The 15,835-nt window shown below is 44.3% G+C and overlaps 1 protein-coding gene across 3 annotated transcripts in view; it reads left to right on the forward strand.

The window, feature by feature from the left end:
• Positions 1–15,835, forward strand: part of GCA (grancalcin) — a 176,026-nt gene that overhangs the window by 103,978 nt on the left and 56,213 nt on the right. For all 3 annotated transcript variants that reach the window (XM_029605616.1, XM_029605614.1, XM_029605613.1), the window contains exon 3: positions 3,612–3,681. In XM_029605616.1, coding sequence (XP_029461476.1) covers positions 3,612–3,681 — 70 coding nt within the window. The remainder of the gene's footprint in view (positions 1–3,611; positions 3,682–15,835) is intronic.

Consider the following 15,835-nt stretch of genomic DNA (forward strand, 5'->3'; position numbering starts at 1 on the left):
GGTTGGTGTTCCACCTTCACGGAGCGGAAGGATGGAGGGCTGCCATCTCCAAAAAACAAAAAACAAACACAAAAACAAAAAACAAACACGGGTGGGTAAGAGTATGGGGCAGGGGTGTGGCCTGCTTGTTACAGCGGTTGCTACCCCTAATTGAGCTGGATGTTCACTTGGATGCAGATATGGCGCTGCTCTCTACATTGGTGGTGGGGTGGAGGGGAATTAGGGCTGGAGGGTACTGGAAGCCAATAGTAACAGGTGGGAGAGAGAAAAAGGGAAAAAAATGGGATAAAGTGCGTAGCTTGCTGGGCAGACTGGATGGGCCATTTGGTCTTCTTCTGCCGTCATTTCTATGTTTAGCTATGATTAGGCCACTCCTATGAAGGCTATAGGCTCAGGTTTCCAATGGAGAATAGGCCAAGTCTTGGAAGCATTCAGTCCTGCTACTGGCAGTATACTCTCTCTCTGTTCTTGGAGAGCAATGGGGAAGTAGTAAAGAAAAAAAAAAAAAAAGGCAACTTAGCATGACAGCTGGTGCATTTTGCCTGGCTTGTTATCTGCAAAGTGTAGGCATTCTGCCCAAAACGAAACTGGGATCGTTTCCCTGATCAAGCCTCGAGAGAGGTAGTGCTGTAATGCAAATGGAGCAAGGCCTTGACACGTCTGTTTTGGTGGAATCAGCAGCTATTTTCTGCCGCTTCATACAAAAAAAAAATTCAAGCATGCCAGGCTCTTTATTCCCCCCTTTCCCTTAGGTAGTTGAACAGGGAAGATCTGTGGAGGTTACATATTTCCCTTAGGCATGGCAGAGCCTATGCAGTTTCAGTTTTGTACAGAGTTGTTTCATCAGGTGACCTCATAGGCATGCTGGAGCTCTTCTTTCCCATGTTCCCTGCTAGCAATGTGGCCTGCGTATATGACTTTTTTCTTTTTTAACCGTACTGTATAAGGATATTTCAAGTTAGAGATTTTACAGTAGATTATCAGATTTAATCAACAACAATCTAACAATATGAATTCTGTAGGGAGCAGATTCAAGACACTTTGAGGTAGTCAATTATTTTATTAGAGGCATACATGAAAACAATACAGTGCAATTTATTTTATTTGGTTTTGTTAGTTTCAATGTTAGTTTTACAGTGTAAGCGCTGTCATGTAAGATAAGCTTAGAAAATTTATTCCTTGCTTAACTTACCCTTAAAATTATGCAATTGCCATCTAATTATTCAAATTGTAAAGTAATTTGAACCATTGTTCTCACCCTTTGAAGTACTGCGTCAGACCCGGGTCACTCCTGTAACAGGATGTGGTCTGACATCCAGGAATGGATCCTTATCCCTTTAGGGAATGGCAGATAAAAACCCCAAAAGTCTCTCAGACGTCTCCGTGAAGTATGACAGCAGGAAGGATAAAAATCACTAATTGGACAAATATACTTCCAAGGTAAATCTGGTAAACAGCATTCACTTTAATGAGCAACTGTGCTGAGTAAAACTGTTTTAACTTGCAAGTCGCAATGGTAGTGTCTGGCACAATCAGTTCTAGAAGCACTACTTTCAGATGGCCTTCCTGAAGTCCATGAATGAAAGTCACGGAAAGAAACCCTTAGCCAAGGTTTTTCAGATAAAATATGAAAGTTTGTTCAAATGCTGTCAGACATCAAAAATCACCTGTCTGATATTAAAGCTAATCTGTCCATGTAACTCAGTCTCTCTTGATTATCCAACTCCTGCTCTGAATTGGATGTTGCCATCTCCTATAGACACAGGATTGGTGGGATGCAGATGTCATCTACGCCTCAATGCATAGGATTATTCTCAGATTCATTAAAGCTCATCGGCGAAAAGCAGTTGTTAAAACAGTTTTGCTTCATAGCTGGTCTTCAAAGTTTACCAAGGAGATGTTCTCAGTTCTGGTCCAAGGTTTCTTTTCTTCTTATTTGGGAGGTGTTGCAACTCTCTGATATGAAGAAACAGTCTTCTCCTCTGTATGAAACAGTCTTATAACAGTTAGCCAAAAACCCACATGGCCACAAAACTCCATTTTGTCTTGCTCTTCAGACCTGCACTTTGGTTCAGTCTGTGTGCAGTAATAGGCCTCAAAGTTCATAATGTGCATCCTATTTAGAACACTGGTGTCTACCTTATAGCTGCTCAACAAAATGAACAGCTGGAAGAAGAGACTATCCAAAGGGGATGGACAGGCTCCTCTTTTCCTTTTATTCCCCTTCTTGCTTCCTTTCTCCTCACAGGTAGCCAGCCAATTGCTTCCTTAGCTGGACTGGCCGCCCAATGGCATGGCCATACAGCATACAAGGTGAGATCTAGAAGAATGTTCGCTGGCCATGTGGTGAAAAGGCACATGTCTGGGGGAAAGAAGGTGTCATCAGTGCCACGCCCATAAGGAAGGCCTAACTAAGCACTGGTTGGGCCAGTTAAGTTGCCTGCACGCACCCTCCCTAACTTCCATCTGACGGGAGGGGCGCACAACCAGCTATGGGGTCCGGGTTGGGGGTATTGAGTGCCCTGTCACCAGCAGAGCCTGCGCACTGTGGATTGCAGGCACAATTGTCCCCCATTTCAAATTAGATTGGAATTAACAAAGTATTCAATTTTGTCTTATCAAGTAATGTTATGGAATTTTTTCTACTCCGCACCCCCTTTGTGGAATTCTTTACTACAGGGTATTTGAATAGTAACCAATTATTCTAAATTTCACAAGATCATACAGGTTTGGCTTTTTAAACAAACTTATTAACTGATCAAATGTTTCTGTTTTCAGATTTGTTATATTCTGTTCTATATTGTATGATATGTATTAGTTTTATGTTGTGTGTGTTTATTTTTTGTAAACCCTTTTGTTTTATTTGAAAAGCAGTAAATCAGATTTTATTTAAACTACACTACTAAACTAATTTATGGTATTGATGATCTTTCCCACCTTATAAATATTTCCTAACATCTAACAGTGTGGGATAGTTGGAAGTTGTGTTCTATCGACGAAAAACTGTTTGAAGATTGCTTACATCAGCTGAACTACACAAATGCGTTCTCAGTATAACATCCTTGATTTATTCATTTTTCTCTACTTTCATAAAATCTGTAGATATTTTAAAAGGGATTGTTTTGCAGATATATTCAATAGTGATGAATTACATTTGGTTACTGTTAAGATAAGGAATTGAGGAGTCCCATTAGCAATGCAGATAGTTTCCTGCATCATATTTCATGGTTTATTAATCTTTGAAATACTTAAACATTTTAATTGCCAGGATTTCTCCTTTTTAGGCATGTATGATTTTGATCAATGGAAGTTCCTGTTTTAGTGCATCTGAACAAATAGTGATCCTATCAACTAGGTTGTGTGTGGACAGAATTTGCTAAAATTGGAAATGAGATTGCCATTCCAATTCCATAATAAAATGATAGTTTGGAATGCCCAAATATTTGGCAATAGTATTTCCCCATAGAAACACTATGAAATATACCTCATTTGTGAACTACTGCCAGTTTATCTCTCTCAACTTGTTTTTGATCTGGCTTTGGAATATGTCATTTTTGCTATATATTGTATGAACTTGCACACAAGTTAATGAGCCAACTGTTGCTCTGCAGGATGGTGAAGTGGATGCAGAGGAACTTCAGAGATGTTTAACGCAGTCTGGAATCCATGGAACCTATACTCGTAAGACCTGAATGAGATACTCTTGTTTTAACACATTTTACAGTGATTTATAAGTTAATATATTCCTGATGAAAATATTTCTCATTTGTTAAACTTTGCTTTGCAAGTTGTACTAGTCCAATTACATAGAACAGTCTGTTTCCTATGTTAAGCTCATAACCAGGATAGCAATTAAAAAAAAAAAAAGTAACCATAAGATCATCTACTACTATTAATGTATGTTTTTGTGGTGTCTTATGTATAATTGTAATGTGTAAGCATCTTCTAGTTAGATGATGATCAATAAGCAAACTAGAGTATGGTGCAAGACTTAGGTGTTGTAAAAGTTACTTTTTACCAGTATCTAGTTAGTAAAAACAACAAAGTTGTTGCTTGACCTAATGTGAAAACAAGGCTTTATCCTGGTTACAAATATATAAATAAAAAATACAATTCTTTGTAATTGGACTAAACAGAAATGTCAGTTTAGTATAACATGATACTAATTTTAAAAAATAGCACATTTTCCCTTTTAAAAGAAAAAAAATATATAAATGGTAGTAAAATAAGCCATGTTTGTGTGCTGCCAGTTTCAATACCTGCTGGCTGAGTGTGGCAGGCCTGACATAGTTCAGCCAATCGAGGTGCTGTTAAGATATCTTCCAAAAGAAGAATGAAGATGAATTCGTTGATTTACCAGTCTTTATCATACCCTTTGATCAACCAGTGGGAATTTTATGACCAGCAACTCAGTTGGAACAGTTATTGCAGTCTGTCAATGGTCCCCAAACTTTTCAGTAGAAGGAACACATGATATTTCAAATCACTGAGTGTTCTAGACTAGGGTGGAAAGGAGGGCATTTCTGAAAACATGCCTTCCTGCCCATCTGCTTGCCTTCCCCTTCTAATTTCCCTCAGGAGCATCTCCTTTCTGTCTCTTCACTTTCCTCAGTATAATGGCTCCTTTACTGCAGAATCTCCCCTTTGCCACTCCCCCTCAGCTGGTTCCCCAGCTAATGCCCCCTTAAAACCATCCTCTTCCCCCAGCTGGCTCATCCCCACTCCCCCCCTCCAACAGCTGTAAACAGTGACTCAGTGAACAAAGTTGTATTTTGTACTTGTAGCAGTAGTCTTGCCCCTTCAAGCTGGCAATCCGTCTTTGTTGAGCTGAAGAGAAGGCATGGCATCAGCAAATTTTGAACTGCAGATCACCCCTGACAGTGTCCCCCCGCCTTTGTATGATGCCTGGGACTGGTCTTTTCTCCTCCTCTACCTTTGAAAATGTTATCATGGGCTTCCTTTATGAGAACAATGGTGGCTTTCTTCTAGGAGAAGGGGAATCCTCTCCCTTCTGAGAAGGCTATCACAAGCTTCTGATGTCACTTCCTGTGCAGTGACTGATCTTTTCTGCTCCAGGTTGTCCTCATACTACCATAGGCTTCTGAAGGCTGTGCACTCTGGGGATGTAAGCTGTGTGGCCAGTGTATGGCTTCTGATGAAATACTGGTCCTGAAAGTTCCCCCTCCAGTAACATTCCCTTCAATGATGCACTGCCTGGGTTGCAGCTTCTTTCTGTGGTGGAAGATAATTTTTTGGGGATGTACATTGTTACTTTTGCCCAGGCCACAGGACTATGATTTTTTTTTCTGTCCCCTCCCCCCCCCCCCCCCCCCCCCCAAAAAAAAAAAAAGTACCTGATTTTTGGGGCCTCCTGCCAGTAAGCTGTGATCCAGAATTTCACAAGCAGGCTTTATTCATATGGCAACTGAACAGTACACAGCAAGTGTCCTGGTTTACATTGCAAGCTTTATACCGGATGCTAACGCCATTACTTCAAAATAAATGTCACTCAAGTTAGGTCACTGTCTCATAGGTCTATTTCTGGGTCCTTAAGACTCAGTCCTCAGTTATATTGTTGAACACTAAGATGTTCCCAGAGTTCCCTTTTGAAGCCATGAGGACCAATCAAGCTACTCAGGGGTGGGATCACTGGGTTTACATTTCACCAAGCTGTCCTGTGACTCAGAGGCAAAATACCTGCTTCCAATCTACATTTTCCTAGCGTGTAGCCAGATGGACTCAGGACCAGTGGGTTATGTGCTCTTCTGCTAGTAGATGGGAGACTGAGTCAGATTTCAGAGCTGACATCACCCTAGATATACCCCTGCAGTGACCTCAGCTCCCTAGTATCTCTCCGTCCCCTAGCAGATGCGGACACTATCATACACACTAGCACAATGTTAGGAAAATTACAGCAAGAAGACAAAATTACCTTAAAGAAGATCTTCTGCGGTGATACCTAGGGATCCCTCTCCCAGTTGAGAATTCCTGAAATGATTTCCGGATCCCTCAGAGGTGTGCCTTGGTCCTGTAGCCGGTTCCCGGTGTGGACTTAGCCCCCAGAGTGGCTGAAAGGCAGTGGGTGCATAACCGAGCACAGCGGAAGGTAAAACCCTCTCCCCCTGCAGCTGGAGACCATCCGGCACACGATCGGTAAGCGCCGAGACCAGGTAAGCAGAAAACTTTAAATTCAGGTCTCCAGAGCTTGAATTGCAGTACTGATTCCTCCTTTCTTCTGGCGAGGTAAAAAAAAGGGAGCACTGATCGGGTTGAGCAGCTTTGGTTGGGCTAGGCCCCGATCCAGTGCAAGGGTCCATACATGTGGAGACCCTGGGGGGGGGGCACCATCTTATGCGTGGGGGGCGTCAGCGCCATCTTCCCTTCTCGACCAGCAAACAACCATTCCTGTTGAGGCTGGACAGCTGATGCGCCTAACTTGTGCACGTCCAGTACAGACGCATGCACAACTGAACCGCGCGCATAACTACATGCACAGCTACGCTTACAACTACACACGCGCATTGAAGCTCATTACCTGTACGTCTAGACATAGAGGCAATGGCATCGGCGTCCAAGAAGGCCAGAAGGCACTCTTTGCACAGCCTGCCACGTAAGAGCCGCGCAGCCTGAACTGGAGTCCTGCCTGTGTCAGCATTGCGAAGAAGCCCAGGGGGGACCAAAGCCTGGTCCCTCACTGTCTGAGGATGGGTCTGGAACTACTACATACGATAGCTCCCCGGATCTATGCAATTCAAAGATGGCTTCTCCACAAGAGGGTACCTCAGGGGCCCCTACTCCGACTCCCCCTGGGATTAACATGGACCCAGGGACCTTCTGGTTAGAAGTTTTCCCAAGGGCTGCAAGCCTTCGTTCAGGTGCAATCAGCCCCAGCTGCGTCCCGGGCTCAACACCTGCCAGAAGCAAAAGATCTTTCTGGCCCTACTTGGATGCCTCGAGACATGCCTTGCCTAACCAAGAATTTCCCTGGCAGGGACCCAGACAGATGATGATGGTGCCTCCCTGGAAGAAGGAGAAATCCCTCCAGGCCTGGAACCATACCAAACCATGCTTCGCTTCTTCCACAGGGATGAATTACCAACCCTTGTTTCCCAAACTCTGAAGACTCTGGGTATTCCAGGCACGGACCCGATGATGAAACCAAAGAAGAAACCCCATCTTGGTGTCCCTTCGTAAAGCCTCATGCTACTTCCCAATGATGGAAGCCATCCAAGAACTGATTGACCTAGAGTGGGATGCCCCAGAGGTCAGCTTTAAAGGAGGTCGGGCCTTGGAAGCTTTATACCCTCTGGAACCAGCGACCAAAGAACGCCTGCGTTTTCCGAAAGTAGACACCATGGTCTGTGCCGTCTTAAAGCGAACAACCATTCCCGTTGAGACTGCATTGAAGGATACTCAGGATAGACTATTTGAATCCATTCTTAAGCAGGCCTTCGACTCAACAGCAATAACACTGTAGATTGCTTCCTGCTGCGCACTGGTGGCACGTTCCTGTTTGCTCCTCTCTCTTGAGGCAAATAACTCCAGAACATATACTGGTGAGACGATGGAACCTGCAGCAGCCTTTCTGGCAGACGCAAGCTCAGATCTGGTGCGTACCTCAGCCAGCGGAGTAGCCTCTGTAGTGGCAGCCAGAAGACAACTATGGCTGCAGAATTGGTCTTCTGATGCGACCTCTAAAGCGAATCTCACAAGAATGCCCTTTAAAGGATCTCTCTTATTCAGAAGCGAATTGGAGACGTTAGCCAGCAAGTGAGGCGAATCTCCAGTGCCTCGGCTACCGGAAGACAGGGTCAAAAGATCCCAGTGCCCCTCCCCCAGAAGAACCAGGGGCAGAGGCTCGCAATGCTTTAGACCCTACAGGAACTCGTAGTTCCAGGCACCTCGTCCCTCCGGAAGGTCCCAGCCCTTTCGGAACAGACAGACCAAGAGAGGAACAGGCCTGGGGGCAGGCTTCAGCAGTATTCCCCAATGAGAATGGGCCGACCCATCCACAGGAAGAGGAAATAGGGAGTCGACTTTCCCTCTTCTACCAAAGATGGGTCGAGATCACGTCGGACAAATGGGTACTAAAGGTTATTTATTTATTTTATTTATTTATTTATTTAAGAGTTTTTATATACCGTCATTAAGTTATTCACCATTACTCTCTGGAGTTCCGCAGCATCCCTCGGGATAAATTTGTCACCCTGCCGCTCCCACACCAAGAGACTGGCAGTGGAAGCCACTCTGAGAAGACTATTCAGTCTGAAGGCAATAACTCCGGTTCCTACGTCCCAACAAAATATGGGGCGCTATTCTATCTATTTTATTGTTCCCAAGAAGGAAGGATCATTCCGACCCATCTTGGATCTCAAGAATGTCAAAACGTTATCTATGGATACTACACTTCCGCATAGAGACTCTTCGCTCCGTAATAATGGCAGTACAACCAGGAGAGTTCCTAACCTCCCTGGACCTCTCCAAAGCCTACCTTCACATTCCAGTCCATCAAGATCACCAGCGTTTTCTAATCTTTGCTATACTAGGTCACCATTACCAGTTCTGAGTGCTACCCTTCAGCCTAGCAACCGCCCCCAGAATATTCTCCAAAACTATGGTAGTCATGGCGGCAACACTGAGGAAGGAAGGGATCTTGGTACACCCTTACCTGGACGACTGGCTGATCAGGGCAAAGTCTTCAAAAGAGAGCTGGCAGGTGACCAGCAGAGTCAAGACTCTACTGCAGGAGCTCGGTTGGGTCGTAAACACAGGCAAGAGCAGGCTGCAGCTCTCTGTCTCTAAAGTACCTGGGGGCCCGTTTTGACACCAAACAAAACAGACTTCCTCTCTCCCCCGATGAGAAGGAAACTGATGAAACAATTACGATTGATGACCAATGCACACCCCAAGGTATGGGACTATCTTTAAGTCCTCTGCCTCATGGCATCAACCCTGGAGCTCGTCCCGTGGCCAAGGGCCCACATGCGACCACTCCAGCGCTCCTTACAGTCACACTGGAACCCACTGTCCCAGGACTACTCGCGTCTGACTACCAACAGAGGTAAGAACATAGATTGCCTTATTCCTCTGATGCCCATAAAATTCGACAATCAATACTTCAGAATTGGCACGTCTTACAAACACATCAGATTTTTCAAGTTCCGCTACGTATTACCAGTGAGATCTGACTGTTCTGTGTCTTTAGACTTTAATGATACTTCACAAGGATCACATGTTCCAAATAATGATTGTGCAGTGTGTGCTTCATCCATGTCTATTCAGAATTCGTTGACCACTAGTACTGGATACCAAATTTTTTTGAAATATCATACCACCTGTTTATCTACTATAGTTATTTACCTGATCAGCTGCCCTTGTGGATTATTATATGTCGGTAAAACTAAACGTCTTTTGAAAACTAGGATGATTGAACACAGATCGAACATCAGACATTCCAGAATAGATGAACCCTTGGTGATGCATTGTTTAAATTCTGGGCATAATTTTGCTGACCTTCAATTTTGTGCTATTGATCATGTTCCCCAACACTGGCGTGGTGGGTCTGTTGAAATAGAACGTGAAGAGTCTTTCACTACTGCATATTTGAAGACATTTTATAATAACCAAAAATCTTAAAAAAAAAAAAAAAAATTTCATTAAAAAGAATTTTTGAAGGTGGGTGATGTGTAGACCGGTTGGTCACTTGATAAGTGTCACAACGACAGGCTTGCTGACACCTTTTAGGTTATGTTGAAACGTTTTTATTAAATTTTCCAAAACCAAAACCATACATCCTCACTGCGAGGTGGGTACACTGACACCTCACAGTGCTAGCAATACAACATAAGAAAAAGCAAGAATACCCCCCCCCCCTTAGTGAGTGTTCAAATTGATAAACCATTCAATATCAGCCAATCATCCTATATTAATTTCAAGGAAACTTGTCCGGTGCACCAGCCAGTCTCCTCCGCAATTAAGCGTTGAGGACCAAACTACGGGCTTTGTGTGGCAGCGACTGTTTATACAACTCCCACCGTGCGAGGAATCTACGGCTATTCTGTGGGGAGGAGTGGGACACCATCTTTTCCATAAGCATCATCTGATGAAGTCCGTTCCTCCACGCCCAGAAAGAGGGGGGCTCCAAGGACCTCCACTGTAGAAGAATCATTTTTATTCCCACCAAGCAAGCCTTGCGCAGGAGCATGCGAGCACCAGAATCACGGATACGTATTGGGGAGATGCATCCAAAAAGTAACCACAGTGGGGTGACAGGGAACGCCTTGTCTATTAATTCAGCCATATAATCTGCAAGCCGCCGCCAAAAACGAAAAATCTGCGGGCAGGACCAAAAGGCATGGGACAAGGTTCCCGGGCCCCGGCCACACCAGGGACACTGAGCCGTGGATCCCGGTATAAAATGTGAGGCCGCATGCGGGGATAGATAGGCTCGTGTAAAAAACTTAAACTGCATCTCCCGATAATACATGTTATCCGTTGTTTTAGTTATACGCTTAAAACAGCTACGCAAGATGGAGGCCGTCACCTTGAAGTCCCCATCCCCATTCCAGCGGGCCTCCAACACTGTACATTGATCAGAGCCCAGATTCCTGCGCAACGATTTATAATACCAGGATAGGGACGGAGCCCCTTTGTCGGAAAACCGAAACAGTTGATCTAGGGTAAGAAATACCAAGGGACTTCGACTGTCTGCCGGCAATGACTGTATATAATGGCGTATCTGGAGATAAGGAAAGGTGTGCGTCTGGCCAAACCCATAGGTTGTCATGAACTCTCGAAAAGGGAGTGGGGCCCCCTCCATTGTCATCAGGTGGCCCAAATATGTGACCCCCCTCTCTGTCCATTGACAAAAATAGATGGAGGAACTACCAGGGTTAAAATCGGCATTCCCAACTACGGGGAGGAGATGCGCACACTGGGTCCGTATCTTTAATAATTTTAATAGTCTGCACCACGTCTGTCGCACAGGGCGGACAAACACTGTTTGAGTAAGAACAGACGGGAGAGATGCCACACTGGACTGCACCACATAGGACGGTGCCATCGGGTTCATAACTGCCCTATCTGCCCCGAGTGGAGTGTAGTCCGTCCTGCACAACAACCAGTCCCTAATAAGTCGGAGATTACTGGCTAGGTTATACGTCCCCAAGTCTGGTAATCCCAGGCCCCCTTGGCTCCAACGGGCTTGTAACCAAGCCAACGGCACCCTTGGTTTCCCCCCCTTCCAGAGAAAGTGCCGAACGGCCCCTTCGAGTTTCTTAACATCAGTCCTCCGCAATAGTAAAGGCAGATTTTGGAATACGTAAAGCCATCTAGGTAAGATGGTCATCTTAAACAGATTTACTCTGCCGCTAAGCGAAAGTGGTAATCCCCTCCATCCCGCCAAGCCGTCAGTTGTGCTACGTATGAGAGATGGGATGTTGGCATGATAGAGGAGTTCCGGATCCACCGGAATGTGCACCCCCAGATAGCGCAAGTTGTCTGCGGCCCATTGCAACGGGAAGTCCTCCGGCCACGTCTCCCGAAGTGTGGATGGGTATGCTAAGACTTGGGATTTGGACTCATTTAGTTTGAAGCCAGAAAATACCCCAAAGGCCCAGATCACCCGCAACAGCGCTGACAGGGAAGCCTGGGGCGACGTGATGAAGACCATCAAATCATCAGCAAATGCTACACTTTTAAAAATATCCCTATCCATACGCACAACTCTAATCTCCTGAGTTTGTTGAATAGCCAGGAGCAGGGGCTCTAATTGTAAAATAAATAATAGTGGCGACAGAGGGCAACCCTACCTCGTACCTCTAGTCAACCCAAAAGGCTCAGACTGCGCTCCGTTCGCTCAAATCATCGCCTGAGGGTCCGCGTAAAGGAGTTGCAGCGCCTGCAGGTAAAACCCCTCAAATCCCATATGGGTCAACAGGCCGAAGAGATAACTCCATTCGACCCTGTCGAACGCCTTCTCAGCGTCAAAACTAATTGTTAAATAAGGCGTATTAATTTGGCGACACATAATCATGGCTGCGAGAACCTTACGTATATTGGCTAAAGCATGGCGTCGTCGGACAAATCCTACCTGACTTCCCCCTACTAGTGAAGGTATAACCACCGCCAGCCTATCCGCCAGCAGTTTAGCTAATAGCTTAACATCAGCATTCAGCAGGGATATCGGGCGGTAGGATCCCGGTGATTGGGGGTCCCGTCCTCCCTTCGGGATGAGGGTAATCTGGGCCAGGTTGCCATGGGCGGGAAACGTGCCTTGGTCAATCATAGCCGTATAACCTGCTGCTAGAGGACCCACTATATGATCTACCAAAGTCTTAAAGAATTCAGAGGTGTATCCATCTGGGCCTGGCGCCTTTAATGGTTTAGCCTGTTGGATAGCTGTCCTGACCTCTGCCTCTGTAATAGGGCGATTCAACCATTCCCTCTGCCCCTCCGTCAGACCCGGAATCGGCAGCTTTTCACAGAATGCCTCATAGGCCTCTGCATGATCCCCCCCTGAGGTATATAACGTAGCATAGAACTCCCTAAATGTGCGTAAAATAGAAGGGGTGTCCCTAAGGAGTGAGTTATCAGATCCTCTCAACACCGAAATATATCGACTGGGGCGGTGTGAACGAATCAAATTGGACATCAGCCGCCCGGTTTTATTGGCGTATTGGTATAGCCGAAATTGGTAATATAGGAAACTTTTCTTGCTCCAGTCATGGATTAAGGAGTTCAAGGCTGCTTGAGTGGACCGATATTCACCCCGGGACTGGTCACTAGGGCAGGCGTTTAACCGCACTCGTGCCTGGCGTAGCCTGACCGTTAAAGCTAAGATTTGTTTGTTGATCATTTTATTTCTATGGGCTGTGTAAGAGATAATGGCCCCTCTCAGGACCCCCTTAGCTGTATACCAGAAGAGAACCGGTTGGGTGCTATGTGTCTGATTGGAACGAGCATAATCTTGCCATTTTTCCCGCAGATACACCTTTTAGGTTATAATATATATTTATTTTGGTTTCCACTAATTTATTTGCAGATTTCAATTACCCCAACATTGACTGGGTAAATGTAACATCAGGACTTGCTAGAGACAAAGTTCCTGGATGTAATAAATGACTGCTTCATTGAGCAGTTGGTTCAGGAACCAACAAGAGAGGGAGCTATTTTAGATTTAATTCTTAGTGGAACGCATGATTTGGTAAGAGGTAACTGTGGTGGGGCCACTTGGCAACAGTGATCATAACATGATCAAATTTAAACTAATAACTGGAAGTGGGACAATAAGTAAATCTGCAGCTCTAACACTAAACTTTCAAAAGGGAAACTTTGATAAAATGAGGAAAATAGAAAAAAATGAAAGGTGCAGCTGCAAAGGTTGTGTTCAACAGGCTTGGACATTGCTTAAAAATACAATCCTAGAGGCGCAGTCCATATGTATTCCATACATTAAGAAAGGTGAAAGAAAGCAAAACGATTACAGTCATGGTTAAAAGGTGAGTTGAAAGAGGCTATTTTAGCCAAAAAAAAATCCTTCAAAAACTGGAAGAAGGATCCATCTGAAGAAAATAGGATAAAACATAAGCATTGTCAAGTTAAGTGTAAACCACACATCAAACTAAAGTAAGCCACTGGTATCTGTTTATCAAACAATTCCAAATTGTCGAACCACAACAATCCAATAGAACGCTACTTGATCAATGATATATTTGTAGGACCTCTGATCTACATGAGAATGTTAAACATACAAACTCAATTGTAGTGTACAGGTCCAAATTTAATTTTTATTTGTTGTAATGAACTTTTTTTTGAAGTTTTTTTTGCATGTTTCTTATTTTAAAAACATAGCAAGACCCCAACTATTCAACCTTATTGGGTGCATCACCATCCCACACATGAGAACTGGATAAATCTTTCAAAAAAAGGCAACCACTGTGTAGATCTTTAAATCATACTTAACGGGTTTCCTATAACTACAAGTCCCAGAGGTATACTCATCTTTAGAACGTCCTAAACGTCCCGACACGGCCGTGTTTCGGACCGTCCTGGTCCTGCTTCAGGGGCAACGATAAGTTCAAATGAATCTCAGGGTCTCCAAAGAATTTTTGGGTTCAATTCAATTTCTATAATTTATTCCACGGTCGGCGTCTCCGACCGCCATTCTGTTGCAAAAAACATGGCCGCTCTTCCGGGGTTATATACACACATCCGGCATGCAAAGATTGGAATTCTAAGTCCTCTATCAGGTCATCTTACATCCACCTTAGTCTTCTATCAGGTCGTCTTATGAATTTAAAGAAGAACCACCATTACGGTGAAAAACTTTATTTAGAACTGACCTTCTTATCAAGGCTGTATCCGCCGAAACGGAGCGCAAGAGTATTACAATTTCATTGTGTGCCGTATCAATTACAGGCACACAATGGAAATTGCCTAATTCCACGATAGTGGTACGACAATCTGCTTTGACAAATTGTGATTCGGAATGTGTAATATACGTAATACAGTGTCCTTGCGACAAGGTATACGTTGGACGAACCAAGAGAAAAATTAGAACTAGGCTCATCGGGCATAGGAGCTGTATTAAAACTGGCAAGCTCACGGCACCCCTGGTACAAATTTGTTCACAATTTGGCCACCAATTTTCGGATCTGAGATGAACAATTTTAGAACATACTACAATCAACACTCGTGGAGGGAACATTCAAATCTTTCTCAATCGCCGTGAACATTTTTGGATACATCGTTTAAACACAGTTGAACCTTTGGGACTTAACGATAAGATAAATTGGTACTCTTTAATTTGAGCGTAGAATCCATCATATGTGACAGGACCCTTTTTCTGTCTTGAGACCATGATCTGAATGGTCCCTGATCATGTTCTGTTTTTCCTTATCATTAATGCAGCTATTATGGAGAAGTACAATCCTCCTTTCTACATTCTGATATATACAGCCCTGAGTAGAGGTCCTTTGTAATTATCAGTTTCAGCACAGTGGAGTAGGTCATTTTAAATTGTAAGCTACTAGCCGGTATCTATTCTGAAGTTGAAATTGTAATAAGAGCAACATCTAGGCATATCCGCCTCTCACATTGCCAGAAAGGTCAACATCAGAGCAGACTTCCTCAGCAGGAGAAACTAGGACCTAGGAGAATGGGATCTGGCAGACGAAGCCTTTCAGCTCATTATGGAGTTCTGGAGCTTCCCAAACCTATTCTTGTCAACCTCAGTTGCGCAAGTTCTGTGGTTTTTCAGTCGCAGATGGTACCCGAAACTGCTGAGCATTGACTCTTCCTTTCAGGAGTGGCCACATGGTGGCCTGCTATATGTATTTCTGCTCTGGCCTCTGATAGGCAGGATTGTCCATAAGATTGCAAAACAAACCAACACCATCCTTTTGGTGGCTCCGGATTGGGCCTGGAGGCCATGGTATGCTTCAGAATACTACCTCAGAAGGATCTGTTGCAGCAGGGACCCATTCTGTATGACAGTCCGAGTTGGTTTTGTCTTACGGTTTGGCCATTGAAAGGGCTCGGTTGTGGAAATGTGTTTATTCACCTGCCGTGATTTCCACTTTGCTTCAGGCCTGGGAATTTTCTATGTCTCTGGCCTATGTTAAGATTTTGGAGAGTTTTTGTAACCTGGTGTACTGAACGAGGTTTTCAGCCTCTCAGGTTTGGAATTCCTACAGTATAGATTGCATAAAGGACTGGCCCTTAACACCTTGAAACGTCAAGTGACAACACTCACTTGTTGTTTGTTTGTAGGTTTTTTATTTATTTATTTGTAGGTTTTTATATATTTATTTATTTAGTGATTTTTTTATATACC

This window comes from Rhinatrema bivittatum, chromosome 6, assembly GCF_901001135.1.
Source record: "Rhinatrema bivittatum chromosome 6, aRhiBiv1.1, whole genome shotgun sequence".
In the NCBI taxonomy this organism is placed as follows: domain Eukaryota; kingdom Metazoa; phylum Chordata; class Amphibia; order Gymnophiona; family Rhinatrematidae; genus Rhinatrema; species Rhinatrema bivittatum.